Source organism: Coregonus lavaretus (genome assembly GCF_964263955.1).
Source record: "Coregonus lavaretus genome assembly, chromosome: 30".
Classification (NCBI taxonomy): domain Eukaryota; kingdom Metazoa; phylum Chordata; class Actinopteri; order Salmoniformes; family Salmonidae; genus Coregonus; species Coregonus lavaretus.
The window spans coordinates 32,685,042-32,706,680 of record NC_140017.1 but is presented as its reverse complement, the minus strand read 5'-3'; the positions used below and the strand labels follow the sequence as shown (position 1 = coordinate 32,706,680).

Here is a 21,639-nt window from a genome sequence, read left to right as displayed (position 1 = left end):
GCACCCCCATAGAGACTGCCATAGGTCCAGACAACAGGACCTCCGATTTGACACACTGAACTCTATCTGAGAAGTAGTTGGTGAACCAGGCGAGGCAGTCATTTGAGAAACCAAGGCTATTTAGTCTGCCAATAAGAATGCGGTGGTTGACAGAGTCGAAAGCCTTGGCCAGGTCGATGAAGACGGCTGCACAGTACTGTCTATTATCAATCGCGGTTATAATATCGTTTAGGACCTTGAGCGTGGCTGAAGTGCACCCATGACCAGCTCGGAAACCGGATTGCATAGCGGAGAAGGTACGGTGGTATTCGAAATGGTCGGTGATCTGTTTGTTAACTTGGCTTTCAAATACTTTCGAAAGGCAGGGCAGGATGGATATAGGTCTGTAGCAGTTTGGATCTAGAGTGTCACCCCCTTTGAAGAGGGGGATGACCGCGGCAGCTTTCCAATCTCTGGGGATCGCAGACGTTATGAGAGGTTGAACAGACTAGTAATAGGGGTTGGGACAATTTCGGCGGCTAGTTTTAGAAAGAAAGGGTCCAGATTGTCTAGCCCAGCTGATTTGTAGGGGTCCAGATTTTGCAGCTCTTTCAAAACATCAGCTGTCTGAATTTGTGTGAAGGAGAAGCGGGGGGGGGGCATGGGCAAGTTTCAGCGGAGGGTGCAGAGTTGGTGGCCGGGGTAGTGGTAGCCAGATGGAAAGCATGGCCAGCTGTAGCAAAATGCTTGTTGAAATTCTCGATTATTGTAGATTTATCGGTGGTGATAGTGTTTCCTAGCCTCAGTGCAGTGGGCAACTGGGAGGAAGTGCTCTTATTCTCCATGGACTTTACAGTGTCCCAAAACTTTTTGGAGTTAGTGCTACAGGATGCAAATTTCTGTTTGAAAAAGTTTGCCTTTGCTTTCCTGACTGCTTGTGTATATTGGTTCCTAACTTCCCTGAAAAGTTGCATATCGCGGGGGCTATTTGATGCTAATGCAGTACGCCACAGGATGTTTTTGTGCTGGTCAAGGGCAGTCAAGTCTGAGGAGAACCAGGGGCTATATCGGTTCTTAGTTCTGTATTTTTTGAATGGGGCATGTTTATTTAAGATTGAGAGGAAATTACTTTTAAGGAACAACCAGGCATCCTCTACTGACGGAATGAGATCTATATCCATCCAGGATACCTGGGCCAGGTCAATTAGGAAGGCCTGCTCGCTAAAGTGTTTTAGGGAGGGTTTGACAGTGATGAGGGGTGGTCGTTTGACCGCGGACCCGTTACGGACGCAGGCAATAAGGCAGTGATCGCTGAGATCCTGGTTGAAGACAGCTGAGGTGTATTTAGAGGGTATGTTAGTCAGGATGATATCTATGAGGGTACCCATGTTTACGGATTTAGGGTTGTACCTGGTAGGTTTGTTGATAAGGTTGAGGGCATCTAGTTTGGATTGTAGGATGGCCGGGGTATTAAGCATATCCCAATTTAGGTCACCAAGCAGTACGAACTCTGAGGATAAATGGGGGGCAATCAATTCACATATGGTGTCCAGGGCACATCTGGGGGCTGAGGGGGGTCTGTAGCAAGCGGCAACAGTGAGAGACTTATTTCTGGAAAGGTGGATTTTTAGAAGTAGAAGCTCAAACTGTTTGGGCACAGACCTGGATAGTATGATAGAGCTCTGCAGGCTATCTCTACAGTAGATTGCAACTCCACCCCCTTTGGCAGTTCTATCTAGACGGAAAATGTTATAGTTGGGGATGGACATTTCAGAATTTTTGGTGGCCTTCCTGAGCCAGGATTCAGACACTGCTAGAACATCAGGGTTGGCGGAGTGTGCTAACGCAGTGAATAACTCAAACTTAGGAAGTAGACTTCTGATGTTTACGTGCAAGAAACCAAGACTTTTGCGATTACAGAAGTCAGCAAATGATAGCGCCTGGGGAGTAGGAGTGATACTGAGGGCTGCAGGGCCTGGGTTAGCCTCTACATCACCAGAGGAACAGAGGAGGACTAGAATAAGGATACGGCTAAAGGCTTTAAGAACTGGTCTTCTAGTGCGTTGGGTACATAGAATAAAGGGGGCAGATTTCCGGGTGTTGTAGAAAAGATTCAGGGCATTATGTACAGACAAGGATATGGAAGGATATGAGTAAAGTGGGGGTAAACCTAAGCGTTGGGTAACAATGAAAGAGATAGTATCACTAGAGGCACCAATTGAGTCGGTCTCTGCGTGTATGGGGGGTGGGACAAAGGAGCTATCTAAGGCAGGTTTAGTTGGGCTGGGGGATCTACAGTGAAATAGTACAATTAGAAATAACCGAAACAACAATAAGCTAACCATGTTTGGGCTGAGGCTAAACATAAACAGGATGTAGTACTGTAAAAAGGAACAGTCCAGCAGACATCAGCTGTATAGCTGAGTTATCATAAGGTCCGGTGAACAACAATAGGATAGTTCGGAGGCTGCTAAAGCACTAGCAGGTAAGAGGCCACGGCTAGCGTGTGCTAGCGGGCCGGGGCTAGCAGATGGAATCTTTGTGGTCGACGTCGTCGTAACCACATCAGACGATTTCGTCGGCAGACCAGTCGTGTAGGATCGGCGGGGCTCCGTGTCAACACTAGGTGGTCCCGTCCGGTTGACAGAGAGGTAGATAGCCGGGAGATGGGCCTAGCTCAGGATGATTAGCCAGACCACAGCGTCCATTTAGTTGAAGCTAGCTGGTAGCGATGAATCCGGAGTTAAAGGTCCAGTGATTCAGTGATTCCGGCAGAAAAACGGATATGTTCTGGGTCGATAACTCGCTGTGCAGACTGGCCGAATATCCGGTGATTAATATCCAGTGATTAAATTAATCCAGCAGAAAAAAAATCAAATGTTCTGGGTGAAATACCGCTAACTGTGGGTAATAGCAAGTAGCTAGTTAGCTGGCTAGCTAGTTTCAACTGGAGATTCTAGATAAAAGGTAAGTCAATAATAGAATCCGTTCCACATTGAGTGAGGCGGGTTGCAGGAAAGTATATTTTGTAGAAGGATGAAAAGTCTGATAGGGAAATATGTACGAAAAATACTAAAAAAACAGGGTATTTACAGGCTATTTACAGACGCACGACAAAAACAGAACTGCACTACTTCGCCATCTTGGATGGAGTGTGAGGCTGGTAACTGAGGAGGAATGTCTTCATGTGTTTGAGTGAGTCAGTAGAAGAGAAGAAGAGTTCATCCTCCCTTTTTGTTGCTCAGATGTTCCCCCTCTTCTTCCAGAGTGCTGTTAGGAACTACAGAGCAGCCTGCGGCTGTTTCAGACTGGTACATCTTTCTTTCTCTTGTGCGCTTCCTCTCCTCCCCCTTTCTCTACTCTTGACTGTTTTTATTCTGGGTGAAGGAAGCCTTTTTTCAGTTGCAGCTGCATTAGCCTGTCTGTTTGAGAGTTGAATTTTGATATGTAAGGAAAATGGCCTTGTTGTATTATCTTGCCATAGCCGCAGTGTATAACATGAGTTTGGGAAAGTGAGAATATGTCATGATGATAAAGTCAAGTAATGTTTTCTTCTGTCTCTCCTCTAGGAGCAAGGTTACTTTCACAGTAGACTGAGTGTCTCTGTGAGAGCGTCTCTCAGCCAGGGACGACTGCCCTTCTGGCTACAGCGCTCATGAGGTAACGGCGGGAAGCCCCATACCACCCTCGCTCCGCCCTCCACCCCCACTCCCCTTTATCCCTCCCCCCATCCCCCTCTCCGGCGATGGGTCAGAAGATCTCGGGCAGCATCAAGTCGGTTGACACACGGGGCGAGCCCTCATACCGGCCTGTCCGCCGTGAGCTGCGGGGTCCAGACTTCTGCCGGCCTCCTCGTCTGGACCTACTTCTGGACATGCCCCCTGCGACCTCTGACCTACAGCTCCACCACGCCTGGAACCCAGAGGACCGCTCGCTCAACGTCTTTGTCAAGGAGGACGACAAGCTGACCTTCCACCGCCACCCGGTGGCCCAGAGCACCGACTGCATCCGCGGCCAGGTGGGTTACACACGGGGGCTCCATGTCTGGCGGATCCACTGGCCGGCGAGACAGCGAGGAACACATGCTGTCGTAGGGGTGGGCACGGCTGACTCTCTTCTACACTCTGTGGGTTACACAGCCCTGGTGGGTTCTGACTGTGAGTCATGGGGCTGGGACTTGGGCCGGAACAGACTCTACCACGACAGTAAGAACCGGCCTGCCTCCACCTCGGCACCAACGTACCCGTGTTTCCTGGAGGCAGACGAGTCGTTTGTTCTGCCTGATGCCCTGCTGGTGGTGCTGGACATGGACGAGGGCACGCTCAGCTTCATGGTGGACGGCCAGTACCTGGGCGTGGCTTTCAGAGGGTTAAAAGGCAAGAAGCTGTACCCCATCGTCAGCGCCGTGTGGGGACATTGTGAGGTCTCCATCCGCTACGTCAATGGACTGGATCGTAAGTCATTGTCCTTATGCCCTGACAGTGGGAAACATCTCTCTCACCCTACTGTCTGTTCCTCTCTTTCTGTCTACCTCTCTCTCTCTCTCCCTCTTTCTGTCTACCTCTCTCTCGCTCTCCCTCTTTCTGTTTACCTCTCTCTCTCTCTCCCTCTTTCTGTTTACCTCTCTCTCTCTCTCTCCCTCTTTCTGTCTACCTCTCTCTATTCCTCTCCCTCTTTCTGTCTACCTCTCTCTCTCTCTCTCCCTCTTTCTGTCTACCTCTCTCTCTCTCCCTCTTTCTGTTTACCTCTCTCTCTCTCCCTCTTTCTGTTTACCTCTCTCTATTCCTCTCCCTCTTTCTGTCTACCTCTCTCTCTCTCCCTCTTTCTGTCTACCTCTCTCTCTCTTTCTGTTTACCTCTCTCTCTCTCTCTCTCCCTCTTTCTGTCTACCTCTCTCTATTCCTCTCCCTCTTTCTGTCTACCTCGCTCTCTCTCCCTCTTTCTGTCTACCTCTCTCTCTCTCCCTCTTTCTGTTTACCTCTCTCTCTCTCTCTCTCTCTCTCTCTCTCTCTCTCTCTCTCTCTCTCTTTCTGTCTACCTCTCTCTTTCTCCCTCTTTCTGTCTACCTCTCTCTCTCTCTCTCTTTCTGTCTACCTCTCTCTCTCTCTCTCTCTTTCTGTTTACCTCGCTCTATTCCTCTCTCCTTTCTGTCTGCCTCTTGCTCTCTCTCTCTGGCTGTTTTGTCTTCTGTGTGTGTTCTGTCTGTCTACATGATATTGTGTGATTTTCTGTTTTTTTTGCTGTGGTTTTGCATACCTCGGTCAGCATACATACAGCATAGCATACTCAGACAAGGCTATGTATTCTGTGATACTGTAGCTCAAAGCAACTATAATATCAGCAGGTCAATGGTAAATTATGCCTTAACGGTGCTCACTTTACTTTCTTTCTTTCTCTCTGTGCTTTGTTTTCTAAACAAGAGCCAATGTCGAAAGCCAGTGACTCATACACCCATACCCTCTCCGTCTCTCTGAATACTCCAAGAGCTCACTTTGAATTGCTTACCTTGTAGATGAGGGGAGGCGAGGGAGGGAGGGAGGGAGGCATCTGTAGGAAATGTTGAGCAGCACAATGACATTGTGTTTGGAGCCGGGGTTTATTTCCGAAGTGCTGAGGCAGCTGCTCTGGCCAAGGGGGAGATTTCTGCTTAATCGACCCGCACAGAGCACAGCGACACAGCCCAGAATATGACCAGGAGGAGGGATGGAGAGATGGAGGGATGGAGGAAGAAAAGAGAATGGGGGGAGGGAGGGATGGAGAGATGGAGGGATGGAGAGATGGAGGGATGGCGGAAGAAAAGAGAATGGGGGGAGGGAGAGATGGAGAGGTGAAGGTGAGTAAGGGGGCGAGTGATTAGTAATAAATTAAACGTATAGCACTTTTCATTACAATCTCAAAGCGCTTTAAGCATAAAAATTAAAAAGACTCCATTTTGAAAAACAAATAGTTAATGGACGATCATGGCAGGCAGGTAGTTCATTAATGGCTTGAGCAGTCAGCGCCAGCAGGATAGAGGCAGTTCGGAGATGAAACAGAGGGAGGTCACATCCAGGGGCTTTCAGACTGGTCCAGAACCATTTATCAGGGTGCCGTTGCTGAAGCAGCGTTTCTCAGTAGTACTCTCTGAAGTCAGACTCCATGGGTAGACCCCCCCCCCCCCACTACCGATGTGTAGCACCCACCTGGGTGAAGTCACAACATCTGCAAAGGTGTCAAAAAAAGCACTCTGCACATCAGTCCAGAATAGTCCTCCTTGAAGCTAACCACTGGAGAAACCTGCTCAAAAAGGTTGACTGAGAAAGACATTTTGGAGGTAATCATCTGTGTGTCTGTCTGTCAGTCATGGGTTTTGGACATAATGGACTGGAGACGATGAGGCTGTGTGTTGAGACAAAGAGAATAAGGGACTGTTTCCTCACTAGGTTAGTCCCAGAGACTCTGTCTGAATAATACTGTAGTTGTGACAGTCACAGATTGACTAGAAATGCTGTATACCATGGGTGGCCTACCTGCCTCCTGAAGACCTATTGGTTACTGAGATTCTACCAATCAGCTGCTCATCAGGACCTAGATTAGCTGTATCAGCTGTGTTAGAGCAAGGCCGGAGCAGGAGCTGGAATACACAGTAGCTCTCCAGGAGAGTTTGCCACTATGGTCTCTGTCAATCTACAGCCTCCAGTACACTGATCAGTGTCTTGTCCGCACAGAGAGACTGGCTGATGGATAGTGTTTTATACTGCAGGCTGGCTGGGTTGACCGTATACAGTTCTAGGGTGGAGTAACTGGCTCCGCTACTGTGGAGAGAAAGTGGGAGGGCCTGCTGGTGTGTTTCTCTGTCCGTCCCTGCTGTGATCTATAAAAAGACGTGTTTACCCATAGGAAGCAGCCTAATGTCTGTCTGTGTGTGTGTGTGGGGGGGGGGGGGGTGTCTAAGTATAGCAGATGATATGAAGATCACCTACTGTGGGAGTCATCTAGGACCGTTCTGTCCCTTTGGATTATGTGACACTATCACCCTCCCCCACTGTATATGTTACAGAAAGACCCAAAGCAGGACGAGGGCGCTTAGACGGTCAGACATAAACTACATTTCCATGTCTGCAAGCCAGGTGTTAGTGTGTGAGTTCACGGAAGGGAGCCAGGAGTGGAGGAATTCTGGAGGCAATCCCAGTGTGCCTCTGAGCTCAACGTCTGGCCTTGCAAAGGGAGGTGTGTGTGTGTTTATTGTGCCCCATACAGTCACCCTCTGTTGCATGGTTTTCTTGTTGTCTCGATCTCACACACCAACACACTGGGCTGTTTGTGTAGAACGTGACATTAATGCATTTATCTATGGCCCATTGGAACAGAAGGCCTATTCTTTATCAACTGGTTTACTTTCAAGAGGACAAAGGAGGGGTTGTAGTGTTGGTTTATCATAGGGCATGGTGTCTCTGTCCATCAGAGCTGTTGCCAGATAATTGAATGTTAATTTCTCTACCATAAGCTGCCTCCAACGTCGTTTTAGAGAATTTGGCAGTATGTCCAACTGGTCTCACAACCGCAGACCACATGTATGGCGTTGTGTGGGCTAGCGGTTTGCTGATGTTGTGAACAGAGTGCCCCATGGTGGCAGTGGGGTTATGGTATGGGCAGGCATAAGCTACAGACAACGAACACAATTGCATTCTATCGATGGCAATTTGAATGCACAGAAATACCATGACGAGATCCTGAGGCCCATGTTGTTGTTTTTTGAAGGGTATCTGAGACCAACAGATGCATATCTGTATTCCAAGTCATGTGAAATCCATAGATTAGGGCCATAATGAATGTATTTCATATGAACTGTAGCCTCATCATGTTAGCCTTCTATAGACATTATGTAGGGATCCTGTGTGTGTCCTCTGCTCTCTGCAGTGATGTTAAGAGTATTTATTTGTTCTGCTGGAATGCTCCAGAGGAAAGCATGGTATATTATAAACTGGGTAATTTGGGTACTGGATGCTGATTGGCTGAAACAGCATTTCAGCCGGGGGTATATCAGACAATATCAAATTGTATTTGTCATATGCGCCAAATACAACCGGTGTAGACCTTACAGGGAAATGCTTACTTACAAGCCCTTAAACAACAATGCAGTTTTAAGAAAAATAAGTGTTAAGTAAAAATTGATAAATAAATAATAATAATGAAGAAAAATAACATAATTAAAGAGCAGCAGTAATATACCACTGGTCCGACGCAAGAAGACTTATTTATTGATCTTAGTAACCAGTTTATAATAGCTATAAGGCACCTGGGGTTTGATATATGCGCGTCATGCCTGAGAACAGGCCCTGCCACACCCCCTCTGGCCTTAATGCTTAATTATGCTGTGGAAATGGGGCAACAGGAAAATGCAGACAGTATATTAGTATGCATACTCTGAGATGCCTGGCATTGACTCGTATTCCCCCAGGTAGCTTTTCCATATTTCCGTTTTAGACGCACTGTGGTAAAGGAGTCTTCTCTTTCGCTCTTGCAATAAAATAGTGTGAAGAGATGTCCCTCCACTTTTCCATCCCTCTCTCAAAATTGTCCCTTAACACACAGTTAATGCAATTTTCTGATCCTGTCTTTCTCACCGAACACTTAGTTTCTTCCCCACACGACTTTCACACGGATAAAAGCTTTATCGATTTTTTTGTGTGTTTCTGTTGCTCCCTAAAGCCTGTAAATAGACAACAATGGGAGAGCGGGGATGAGGCTGTCCTGCTAGCTCTATTCTTATGGCACTGTTGTTCCCATAACAAGATGGCACAACACACCATCCCCAGCCAGACTGCCAGCAGCCAAACTCATTCACAGCTAAACAACAAAATAACAAGAGGCCATCACTTTGCAAAACCTCAGTTTAGAAATGAACACCATTTCACGCTGGCTCTTTCTTTCTCTCCCCCGATCTTTCTCTGTCACTCACTTCCCACTCTTTCATTTATGCTGAAATTCCTGCTTCAATATTTACACTTCCAATCATGGCAGGGAGTTGCTGTAGAAGCCGTTTAGCTGAATAGGGAGAGGAGACAGTACAGTAAGTGCTGGCTTGGGGAGGGAGATCTAGGCAGGGGCTGGCTGATCTGGGCTGGGAATGGATTGCTCTGCTTGTTCGGAGCCATAAAACCCTACTGTGTCTCCTGATAGTGTGGAGAATAGATTCACAGACAGTGAGTACATTTACATGCACACTAATAATTTGATATTAAACTGATTATGACATGTCCTAATAACTTGAAAGATTGCTCAGAAAACCAGGTTTTAAATCGGCGTATGCTTAGTTCGATTTTGACCTTATACCGATTTAAGATAAGCACTTTACTCTGCTTATCTTAATCGGTGTAAGGTCAAACTCGAAGTAAGCATACAGCGATTTAAAACACCTGGTTTTCTGAGCAATCTTTAAAATTATTAGGACATGTAAACAGCTTAATTGGCGTTCCAGTGGTGTATTTCATCTGCCAGCACCGAGTAGCGCAAACCTCCCTCTTATGCGTGAGTGAAGTGAGTTCAGAAAAACTGAAAGTATGTATCTTAGAAATAGTTTTCACATACAAACTTTTTATATGTCCGAACTCTGAATCAAATAGGCTTCGTAAAAATAACATTGTCACTGTGGTAGAAAGTTTATTTTGATTGGGGATTTTCTGCATTTAAGTCCCATCAGGATTATTAGGGAAATTGTTATTCTTGCAAAGCATGTAAACGATTTAAACTATTATATGAATGACTATCCACAACAGTTATTGTGTGCGTGTAACCTTAATGTCTTACGCAGAGGTATTAAAACCTTTCTGTTAGTGTTTTAGAGCATCTGACTCAAAATGTCTCTGAATAGTTACTCAGACAATAGCTCTCATATTCTCATAATGCTCATGGCTTGGTACAGACTTTTCAAAAGTGTGTGAGTGTAATCAGGACTATTACAGGCTTTATTATGCTGAGGACCAGAGTGTAGAGGCACTGCAGGGATCAGTGGCTAAATGGACTGGAGCATTTGGAACTGTCTGGAGTTCAGTGGCTAAATGGACTGGAGCATTTGGTTCTGACTGGAGCATTTGGTTCTGTCTGGAGTTCCGTGGCTAAATGGACTGGAGCATTTGGTTCTGTCTGGAGTTCAGTGGCTAAATGGACTGGAGCATTTGGTTCTGTCTGGAGTTCCGTGGCTAAATGGACTGGAGCATTTGGTTCTGTCTGGAGTTCAGTGGCTAAATGGACTGGAGCATTTGGTTCTGTCTGGAGTTCAGTGGCTAAATGGACTGGAGCATTTGGTTCTGACTGGAGCATTTGGTTCTGTCTGGAGTTCCGTGGCTAAATGGACTGGAGCATTTGGTTCTGTCTGGAGTTCCGTGGCTAAATGGACTGGAGCATTTGGTTCTGTCTGGAGTTCAGTGGCTAAATGGACTGGAGCATTTGGTTCTGTCTGGAGTTCAGTGGCTAAATGGACTGGAGCATTTGGTTCTGACTGGAGCATTTGGTTCTGTCTGGAGTTCCGTGGCTAAATGGACTGGAGCATTTGGTTCTGTCTGGAGTTCAGTGGCTAAATGGACTGGAGCATTTGGTTCTGTCTGGAGTTCAGTGGCTAAATGGACTGGAGCATTTGGTTCTGTCTGGGGATCAGTGGCTGGATCATTTGGTTCTGTCTGGGGATCAGTGGCTGGATCATTTGGTTCTGTCTGGGGATCAGTGGCTGGATCATTTGGTTCTGTCTGGTAATAACGCTCCAGCCCCAAGGAAAGAAGAGGAGAGGGAAATTGTGACCGTCTGTTAGGTCAGTGAGCAATTGGATTCAGCTCAAGTCAACAATTCAATTTGGACACTGACATTTGAGAGAGGCTGAGGCTTGCCCTTTCTCTCGCTCTTCCTCACCGCTCTTTCTATTCTTTCTCTCACTCTACCTGTGATGTTCCCTTGGGGATTGGTCAATGAATTAGACTCGGAGATGCTCCATTACTGCATAGTCTCTGTTGTATGTACTTTCCCATGCATACTTATTGGAAAAATAAATCACGCATACATTCCTTGTCAGGATGAGGTGCTCATGTTATACATTGACGTCACACACACACACACACACACACACACACAATCAGGAGGTGGTCATTGGAACTGGTGCACAGTTTGAGATTGTTATCCATCTCCACATGCTCCCCTGACACAGTTCTCCATATTGATTAGATAAGCTCTGAGTCTGGAGTCAACAAGTCTGTGTTCCACACTGAATATCCTGACGTCAGGTCTATTGGCATCGCTCCTGGCTGCACGCAAAGACTGATTGTGAGTCTGAGAGGAAATGAGAGATGGAGGGAGAGATTGATCCGAGATAAAGATGGAACAGCAGGATCAAGAGACCTTCTCAATGCTCATCTCCTGAAATGACAGAAGTGGGTTGTGTTTTGAACACACACACTTTTTGGGTCACCTGCATCCAGTAGCTCTGAAATAGCTTGGAGGATGGTGGGTCAGTGACGGGCGCCTCGATGCACCAGACAGTCTGCTTTCTTCTCACACAGAGAGGGAGAGAGTAACAGCTCTGTTGTGTTGCTGTCCCAAATTCCCTTACTTCCTCTATCTCAGGTAATGACTGGTACTTACTTTGTACTGGGACTGCTCGGTGTGTTAGTCATAGGAAGGTGTGTGCGTGAGTGCATGCATGCACGCACACGGTTGTTGTCTACACCGGCCTTTGTATTTGCATGTATGTGTATGCCTATATGTACAGTACCAGTCAAAAGTTTGGACACACCTACTCATTCAAGGGTTTTTCTTTATTTTTACTATTTTCTACATTGTAGAATAATAGTGAAGACATCAAAACTATGAAATAGCACATGGAATCATGTAGTAACCAAAAAAGTGTTAAACAAATCAAAATATATTTTATATTTGAGGTTTAGCTTTGCACACTCTTGGCATTCTCTCAACCAGCTTCACCTGGAATGCTTTTCCAACAGTCTTGAAGGAGTTCCCACATATGCTGAGCACTTGTTGGCTGCTTTTCCTTCACTCTGCGATCCAACTCATCCCAAAACATCTCAATTGGGTTGAGGTCGGGTGATTGTGAAGGCCAGGTAATCTGATGCAGCACTCCATCACTCTCCTTCTTGGTCAAATAGCCCTTACACAGCCTGGAGGTGTGTTGGGTCATTGTCCTGTTGAAAAACAAATGATAGTCCCACTAAGCGCAAACCAAATGGGATGGCGTATTGCTGCAGAATGCTGTGGTAGCCATGCTGGTTAAGTGTGCCTTGAATTCTAAATAAATCACTGACAGTTTCACCAGCAAAGCACCATCACACCACCTCTTCCATGCTTCACAGTGGGAACTACACATGCGGAGATCATCCGTTCACCTACTTTGCGTCTCACAAAGACACAGCTGTTGGAACCAAAAATCTCAAATTTTGACTCGTCAGACCAAAGGACCGATTTCCACCAGTCTAATGTCCATTGCTCGTGTTTCTTGGCCCAAGCAAGTCTCTTCATCTTATTGGTGTCCTTTAGTAGTGGTTTCTTTGCAGCAATTCGACCATGAAGGCCTGATTTCATGCAGTCTCCTCTGAACAGTTGATGTTGAGCTGTGTCTGTTACTTGAACTCTGTGAAGCATTTATTTGGGCTGCAGTTTCTGAGCCTGGTAACACTAATGAACTTATCGTCTGCAGCAGAGATAACTCTGGGTCTTCCTTTCCTGTGGCGGTCCTCATGAGAGCCAGTTTCATCATAGCGCTTGGTTTTTGCGACTGCACTTGAAGAAACTTTAAAAGTTCTTGACATTTTCCGGATTGACTGACCTTCATGTCTTCAGGTAATGATGGACTGTCGTTTCTCTTTGCTTATTTGAGCTGTTCTTGACATAAAATTAACTTTTAAGAAGGCACACCTGTTAATTGAAATGCATTCCAGGTGACTACCTCATGACACTGGTTGAGAGAGTGACAAACCTGTGCAAAGCTGTCATCACGGCAAAGGGTGGCTACTTTGAAGAACCTCAAATATAAAATATATTTTGATTTGTTTAACACTTTTTGGGTTATTACATGATTCCATATGTGTTATTTCATAGTTTTGATGTCTTCACTATTATTCTACAATGTAGAAAATAGTAAAAATAAGGAAAACCTGTAATGAGTAGGTGTGTCCAAACTTTTGACTGGTACTGTATGTCATATGCGTTTCCACCTACATACAAGCCAAGTGCATGCTCCTGATCTTCCCAGAACTATGGCCCTGGACTACTGTGGGTAGGACCTAGGCCATGTCTGACTCAGTCAGAGAACCCCAGGGAGAGAGAGACTGAGTCAGGGGAGAGGAGGATGGCTGGACATAAATGGGACAGGAAGAGCGGGATGGAGAGATGAGAAAATACTTTCTAGTCCATTTAACCGAACCACTTCCAGCTAATTTGCTTCCATTAATACGTAATATCCCCCTGTCCTGTTAGCTTTTTTTCCCATGTTTGAAGTGTAATTTGGGTTTTTATGAGCCCACATGGCATGCAGTTCAGCAATCCAAGGCAGACATGCTGGTCCAACATGTAGGACTCGGTCGGGCTCTGTGTGTGGGCCTTCTGCCCTTCCTGTCCCTTTGCTCTTCTTCTTTCTGAAGACCATTTCAAACTAAGCATGATTCCCAAGACATGAGCACCGTACAAGTTTCTCCATGCTCGCACACGCTTGCAAGCACATGCACAAACACACTCCTCAACTTGAAAAACGCAGACAAACACCTACACTCACCGGAGCAGTGTGTTGATAGCTCAGCCAGACAGTTGATTGACAGCAGACAATAGCAGGCTCCTGCTCAGATTCCCGCAGTTTGATGGGACCACTTGTCGCCGGTGGCCACTTAGGGAGAGGTCGTGCCAGCTGGGCGATTGGACCGTTTCCAGGAAGCAGCAGCATCATAATTATCATCATCCCTCCCATGCAATTTCCATAACTCTACTGAATCACATGCTATGTTACTGTTCCTTGAAGTTGTTTACTCAATCCAACACCTTGCAAGTTTCTTTCTGTGTGTTGTCTAGTGGTCACGTAGCTACAAGGGCACCAGTCCATTTGGAGGATTCCCTAAGGTCCCCCTTGACACCGTCCACCCCGTCTATTCCAAGCCATGTGGCCAGTGACTCAGCAGTGTGTGCACTTTAGTCTGTGTGTGTGTGTGGTGAGCCCCTGAGCATCACCTTCACACAGAGTGCTCAGGAGAGTGTCTGCTCTGTGAGTCCAGTACAAACAGATGGTCACTGCAGGTGGAACGGTCAAGCTGACGTCCATGAAGGGCATTGTCATTATCAAAGTTTCTCTGTGTGTGGGAAGACCTCTCTGACACAAACACATGCACTTAAAAGCTCTTCTGAGGAGGATATCATATTGCTCAGTCTACACTAATATTAAATGCACTCATTGCCAGTCCCTCTGAAATAGCGTATGTTAAATCTGTTAATGTATGTAAACATTCCAGTTTTTTTACCCTGTTTTTAATGTCCTCTCTTCTGTCTGTCACAGCGGAGCCCCTCCCCCTGATGGACTTGTGCAGGCGAGTGGCCAGGCTGGCTCTGGGGCGGGACAGAGTCAACCAGATAGACACCCTCCCTCTGCCAGAGACTATCAAGAACTACCTCCAGTACCAGTGACCCCACACACACACCAGGACAATGAACGACTGCTTGACGATGGTTACATTTCACTACGGTCAACCCCAAACAATTGAACCCTGAACCATCGGACATCTACTGAGTGTGATGATGGTCGGGAGGAAGCCTATAAAGGAGTTCCGAGTTTCCTTTTAGGACTTGTGTCCATTTTTAACTAATTTTTTTAATTTGCTCACTGCTGTCGCCCGTCTGACAGATGGACGGATGATGGCTTGATGGACAGAGAGAGATGGGCTTGAGACAGGACTGTAGCAAAAGTGTTGGGCTATGATGCTGGCTTCTCATTGGGTCTATGGGTCTATAGTGTGGAAGCTTCTAGAATATATGCCTGGAGGAACAGGGGGTTTGGGGATGATGCACACAGACATAGTTACTGTACATCTATACAGACTCTCTGGAAGCCTCTCTGAACTTGTGGATATTTATATTTATACCCTATAGCAGGCTCCACTGAGGCTCACCAGCCCCCTAGCCACAGGCATTTAGAGGATGGAAACACAGGCAGGCGAACATCCTTCAACGTATGCATATGCAAACACTCGCTCATTCTCAGAGGGGCTGTTTTCAGAGTGTGTGTGTGAGGTTTTATGCGTGTGTGGGTTGGTGCGTGTTGACCTTGCTCCTCAACAGGCACCCCAAGGCATCAGTCAGACCCACTCTGACCCCACTGAGTTTGGCGACACTGCAGCCCTGATCTCTCTTTAGTCCCCTGCTGCACTACACCTCCCTCTCAACTAGCAGTCTCCCTTTATTTATCAGTGGGTTTCATTGGATCCAGGCTTCCATCATGTCTCTGTCTGGGTGAGTGACTGAGGATGCATCCAAAATGGCACCCTATTCCCTACATAGTGCACTATGTTTGATCAACCTGATCAGGAGTGCTCTATGTAGGGAATAGGGTGCCATTGTGGACATACCTGGGATGTTGTCAGTTAGTGTGATGCGTTAAAGCTGAGGTTGATCGGAGGGCCAATCTGCTATTACTGTTTATGTGCCTGCTCAGAGAAAACGCACGACACCTCTGTCACAGAAGACGATTTTAGAAAAATGTACATGCTGCTTTTTTTTTTTTTTTTTACTCCTGTTCTTATCCTGATGGTGATTATTCCTTTAAGTATATTTTCTGTTTTTATGACTGAGGCTTTTGTTTATTTCTGATTTGATTTTGTTTTCTATGGTTTTGAGATCTATTTGCCGAACAGGAAGTGACCCAGGTGAGACAGGAAGTCTCGCTGAAAGAGACTGTGCTGCCATGAGCATCTTTTTAAATGTGAATAAAACACAAACTGAACCACATTCACACTGGCGTTTTCTGTCCAATTGGACCTATTGTCACTTCAGCATGCCAGTCTCATCCAAATGAAGGGAAGTCTCAATGCTGCCCAGCACCTTCACAACGCTAAGCCTTTGAACCAAAAATATAGTAATTCATTTATTTAAATGTTTAAAATATGCTGCTGTAGTTGGCTGCCTGTATTTGATATTTAGTCAAAGTGATGTTTTCTGAACCTGATGTCCCATGGGGCCGGTAGGCTTTGAACAGAGAACAAAGCCTGTTATGTGATCAAAGTTCAGTCAAAGCAGCTTTCCTTTTCCTGACTGTTCAGAAAACCCATTAATGTTTTACGGCATACATCAGTCTGTTGATCATATCAAGATCACACCAGGACAGCAAAGTGGCACTGATGAGATGATTTAACACAAGTGGTGAGTGCGGTTGTAGGGAAGGAAACATTTCCCTAAATGGTTACAATCATCTTACTCCCTCAATAGGAAGGCTTGGTAGGGATGATCTTGCAGGGCCATAGTTACCTGCCCATTACCAGAAGGGTACATAAGCTTGTTATAACAATTGGCTCATTCATCCCCCCTCCTTTCTCCTGTAACTATTCCCCATGTTGTTGCTGTAAATGAGAATGTGTTCTTAGTCAACTTACCTGGTAAAATATATATATATATCTCAGGCGAAGGCTTTAGTGCTGAAATGCAGGTTGAGAAGCGAGGATTTGAAGGAAAGGAAGCGTTTCAGGGAATGATGCTGGACACCGCATCACAGTTTGAGGCTGACCAGGCATTGGAAATCAAATATCAGTTTAAAATAATATCATCCCTGCCCTTGGAACTTAGTAATGGATTTACTCCCTCGCGGAAAGGTAGGATCAAATGAGGAGAAAAGCTGGAGCTCAAGTTGTTTGATCTACTTAAAAGGGGCTTATCCATGATACACCCATACACCCCCTGTTTCTTGACAGTTTGTTGTGGCAGCTGCACTACAATGCTGATTACAATTGACCTCTGATCTATCCAGTTGACTGAGGTATAATCTTACAACAGTGGCTATTGGCTCCATCCTTAACCATTTATTTCTCACCCTCTCCAACCAGCTTTCCATCATCGTCCATATTAATACTGTGCACTCTCCTCTCCTTTAGCTCTCATGCCTGTTCTTCCAATCAGTTTAATCATGAAAGGTGTAACCTGTCCCCCACCTCTCTATCCTACTGCATTCACACTCTCCATGATGCCCATCATCATTGCTCCTTTCGCTCTTCTCTGTTCCCTCTTCTTTCCCTCATTCCTCTCCTTCCCTCTCGTCCTGTATTGAGTGAGGCGGAGGTGGGGGGAGAACTGTAGCAGTTGAAGGGCTGTTGTCTTCCACAGAGGCTGCATGGAGGGAAGATGAAGAAATGTATAATTCCTAAAAAAGAATCTTGTTTAGGGTTGCGCTTCTTTTCTCCTGCAGAGCGTTATGTAAAAGTTAGTTTGGTTCTCTGGTCTGTTTGTCTCTCTCTCCAAAGCAGATCAAATGAATGAGTGCTTGACTTCTCAAAGCTAGACTTTTCTCTTTGACCTATTTGAATGAACTTTAAACAGGGTACACTCCCCATAGTCAGTCTTCTAGACAAGGCACACACATTTACACAGAAAATAGCCCTTTACTCACTGTAGGTAGCTGTCAATCAGAACATTTTAAATAACCATGAGTCATTGCAGCCAGTGAAGGGGGCTGTGAATGTGGTCAGTGAAGGCATGGAACAGAACTGGCAAAACCACTAGCACTTAGAGGCATCCCAGTAAAGGTCAGCAGCGCACTCTCAGCGCATGGCTGTCATCACGAGGCTGCATGGCGTCTCTTCTTCCGTGGTCACATTCTAACAGGCACACACTGACCTGTGAATGAACCTGAGGGCTATTGTCAACTCAGGGGAAACAACCGAAGCGACACACAAAGGAAAGTCAATGGTTTACTGAGGTACTGTGTGGGTATGGACTGGGGAAGGAAGAGCAGGGGAGACGAAGGAGCATTGTCCCTTTCAACAACTGCTGCTGCCACATTGAAAAGAACATTACAAGACATTGTTGCTGTGACGTCAATGAAAACTGTACGAAGAATGGAAAGTACAAGCACATTGTTGAAAGAGAGGACATTTTAGTGAAAAGAGCACTTCGCTATGGTTTGACGTCCACCACGTGGTAGATGGTATTGTGTGAAGGTAATTCTACTGAAAGTACAGTGCATGTCATGTTTGGAGCTGTGGGGGGATGGTTTTCCTGTTCAGTGTCTGGCTGATGTGAATATCCTCCATCTAGACCCGTGACACAATCACACTCTTTTAGCACCTGCGGAACAATTCAACTGGACTGACCACCTGCACTGATTATCTGCACCTTAGCGCATATGCACTCACGCTCATCTACACACACATGTACATTCATACTGCACACACATCACAACTGCATCTACCAGACTCTTATGATTGCTAAAAACTGCACTATTTGAACACTTGGCCCCCAATCCCCAAAACACATATTGGAATATACATTGTGCCTTCCTGTATTATACTTATGCTGAAACGTTTATTCTATTATGAGCTATTTACTTTGTTCGTATTCTTATCTTTTATTATTTCATGTTGCGTTGTTGAGATGGAACATGCAAGTAAGCATTTAGTTGGATGGTGTATACCATGTGTATCCCGTACATAGGACTAATAAAACTTGAAACTTGTGTGTTATGAGTGACTTGGTAGAGCTGCTGGCACCTGTGGTCAATACTGCCATCTGCTGGTTATAAAAACAGTTTAGTGAACTGTTTCTTTCCTCTATCGGTAAAGTGTGACAGACATTTGATAAGGGAATCGTATGGTAATTTTCTGGACACAATCAAACCACACAAAAATGACAAAACACCCCAACCACTCTTTCCTTTTTATAGATTTTTATTTGACAAAACCAGGGGTGTGAGAAGAGAATGGAAAGTCAGCCACACTTCTAGGAGGCTCGCCAGACATGAAACAATAGGAAATACATGGAAAAGGAAAACAACACTGTTGTTAATGGACTGCGTGCGTACTTACACACCCACAAAACAGAAAAGGGCATGACGAGAATCATATGGAACGGAAACACACTCTCGCTCTCAAACACACACACACACACACACACACACACAATTCAGACATTCAGGGGCAAGACGAGAACAGACCCATGTGAAGGAACTGTGTACCAAATGTCTCTGGATAAAAACACACAGCAATCCACCCAGAGTAGAAGCAAGTACGTGTAGAGCAGGAATTGGTAACTGATGGCCCGCATGGATCAATAAAAAAATATATTATACAGGGAGCTCCAAAAGTATTGGGACAGTGACACATTTGTTTTGGCACTGTACTCCAGCACTTTGGATTTGAAATGATACAATGACTATTTGGTTAAAGTGCAGGCTGTCAGCTTTAATTTGAGGATATTTTCATCTATATCAGGTGAAATAACACAATTTTTTTGTACATAGTCTCCCAATTTTATGGGACCAAAAGTATTGGGACAAATTTACTTGTGTATTAAAGTAGTAAAACGTTTAGTATTTGGTCCCTTTTATTGTAAATAAGAATAGAATGTTACTAAACACTTCTATATTAATGTGGATGCCACCATGATTACGGATAATCCTAAATGAGTCGTGAATAACGATGACTGAGAATGTTAAGATGCACAAATATCATACCCCCAAGAAATGCTAACCTCTCACCATTACAATAATGGGAGGGGGGGGGGGGGGGGTACGATATTTGTGTGTCTAACTTTCTCACTTATCATTATTCACGATTCATTTAGGATTATCAATATTAAATGTAGAAGTGTTTAGAAATATATTCTACTCTTATTTACAAAAGCACAAAATAATCTGAAACAACCAAAACAAACAGCAAATGCATCCAACAAATTTGTAGTCACAAGTTTGATGTAGTCATTGCGTGCTATGAATGTGACCAAATACTAAACTTTTTACTACTTTAATACACAAGTGAATTTGTCCCAATACCTTTGGTCCCTTAAAATGGAGGGAATGTACAAAAAATTCACCCGATATGGATGAAAATACCCTCAAATTAAAGCTGACAGTCTGCACTTTACCCTCATAGTCATTGTATCATTTCAAAAAGCAGAGCCAAAACAACAACAAATTGTCACTGCCCCAATACTTTTGGAGCTCCCTGTATATATTATTTTGGGAACTCACTCTGGGTCGCAACTTACTGACAGTTAGAATTTGTACAATATACAAGGTGCAATTTGGAAATGTTGTGCATCAGCAGTTTTTCTCTTGTTATGTCAGTCACGTCAGCCAGTGGTGTAAAGTCCTTAAGTAAAAATACTTTAAAGTACTACTTATGTCGTTTTTTGGAGTATCTGTACTTTACTATTTCTATTTTTGACAACTTTTACTTCACTACATTCCTAAAGAAAATAATGTACTTTTTACTCCATAAAGTTTCTCTGACACCCAAAAGTACTTGTTACATTTTCAATACATACCAGGACAGGAAAATGGTACAATTCACACAGTTATAAAGAGAATATCCCAGGTCACCCCAACTGCCTCTGATCTGGTGGACTCACTAAACTAAAAATGCTGTTTGTAAATTATGTCAGTGTTTCAGTGTGCCCCTGGCTATCCGTAAATTAAAAAAATACAAGAAAATTGTGCCGTCTGGATTGCTTAATATAAGGAATGTAAGTATATATTAAAACCAAAATACTTTGACTTTTACTCTCACTCAAGTAGTATTTTACTGGGTGACTTTCACTTTAACTTGAGTCATTTTCTATTAAGGTATCTTTACTTTTACTCAGTATGACAATTGGGTACTTTTTCCACCACTGAAAATTAGATTGGTAAGTTAGTCTAGCGGCCAGCTCTACTTAGTAATCATGGTCGAATTACCAGCCGTGTGGCCCCACTGATTTTGTTAGTCAGTCTTACTCAGATATATTAACTGCAAACATTTCTCGCCACTCTGTCAAAATGTGTAGAATTTAAGGAAATTAGCTGTAAAACAGCTCCTTTTCCTCTTTGCCCTATGGCAAAATGAGTAGAATTGCATGAAATTATAGTGCCTTCAGAAAGCATTCACACCCCTTGACATTTTCCACATTGTTTTACAGCTCAAATTTAAAATGGATTAAATTGAGATGTGTCACTGGCCTACAAACAATACCCCATAATGTCAAAGTGGAATTGTGTTTTTAGAAATGTTTATAAATTAATAAAAATGTAAAAGCTGAAATGTCTTGAGTCAATAAGTATTCAACCCCTTTTTTATGGCAAGCCTAAAGTTCAGGAGTGAAAATTTGCTTAACAAGTCACATACGTTGCATGGACTCACTGTGTGCAATGTGTTTAATATGATGTTTTAAATGGATGTATGGTACGCAGACCTGCGAGCCCCTCAAGGAGTTCAGATTTAGTGGCCCCACCCCCATCAAAGTTGCCCATCCCTGGCGTAGAGTAATACTTCTCAAACCTCTCCTCAGGGACCACCAGATGGTTCACATATTATTAGCCAAGGGCTTGGTGATAGTTGACTGAATCAGGTGGGCCAGTTTAGGGCTACAACAAATATGTGAAACGTCAGGTGGTCCCTGTGGAAAGGACTGGGAAACCCCTGGTGTAGAGTCACTCAGTAGAGGTATCCAACAGAGAGATCGT

The 21,639-nt window shown here is 44.7% G+C and overlaps 1 protein-coding gene across 3 annotated transcripts in view; it reads left to right on the top strand.

Moving 5' to 3' along the window:
- Positions 1-15,944, top strand: part of LOC311106130 (SPRY domain-containing SOCS box protein 4-like) — a 66,087-nt gene extending 50,143 nt beyond the window's left edge. For 2 of the 3 annotated variants that reach the window (XM_084148450.1, XM_084148451.1), the window contains 2 exons: positions 3,549-4,433; positions 14,500-15,944. In XM_084148450.1, coding sequence (XP_084004576.1) covers positions 3,725-4,433; positions 14,500-14,627 — 837 coding nt within the window. In that variant the 5' untranslated portion in view covers positions 3,549-3,724 and the 3' untranslated portion in view covers positions 14,628-15,944. The remainder of the gene's footprint in view (positions 1-3,548; positions 4,434-14,499) is intronic. The other variant, XR_014610296.1, reaches the window with a different exon arrangement.
- Positions 15,945-21,639: the final 5,695 nt, after the last annotated feature.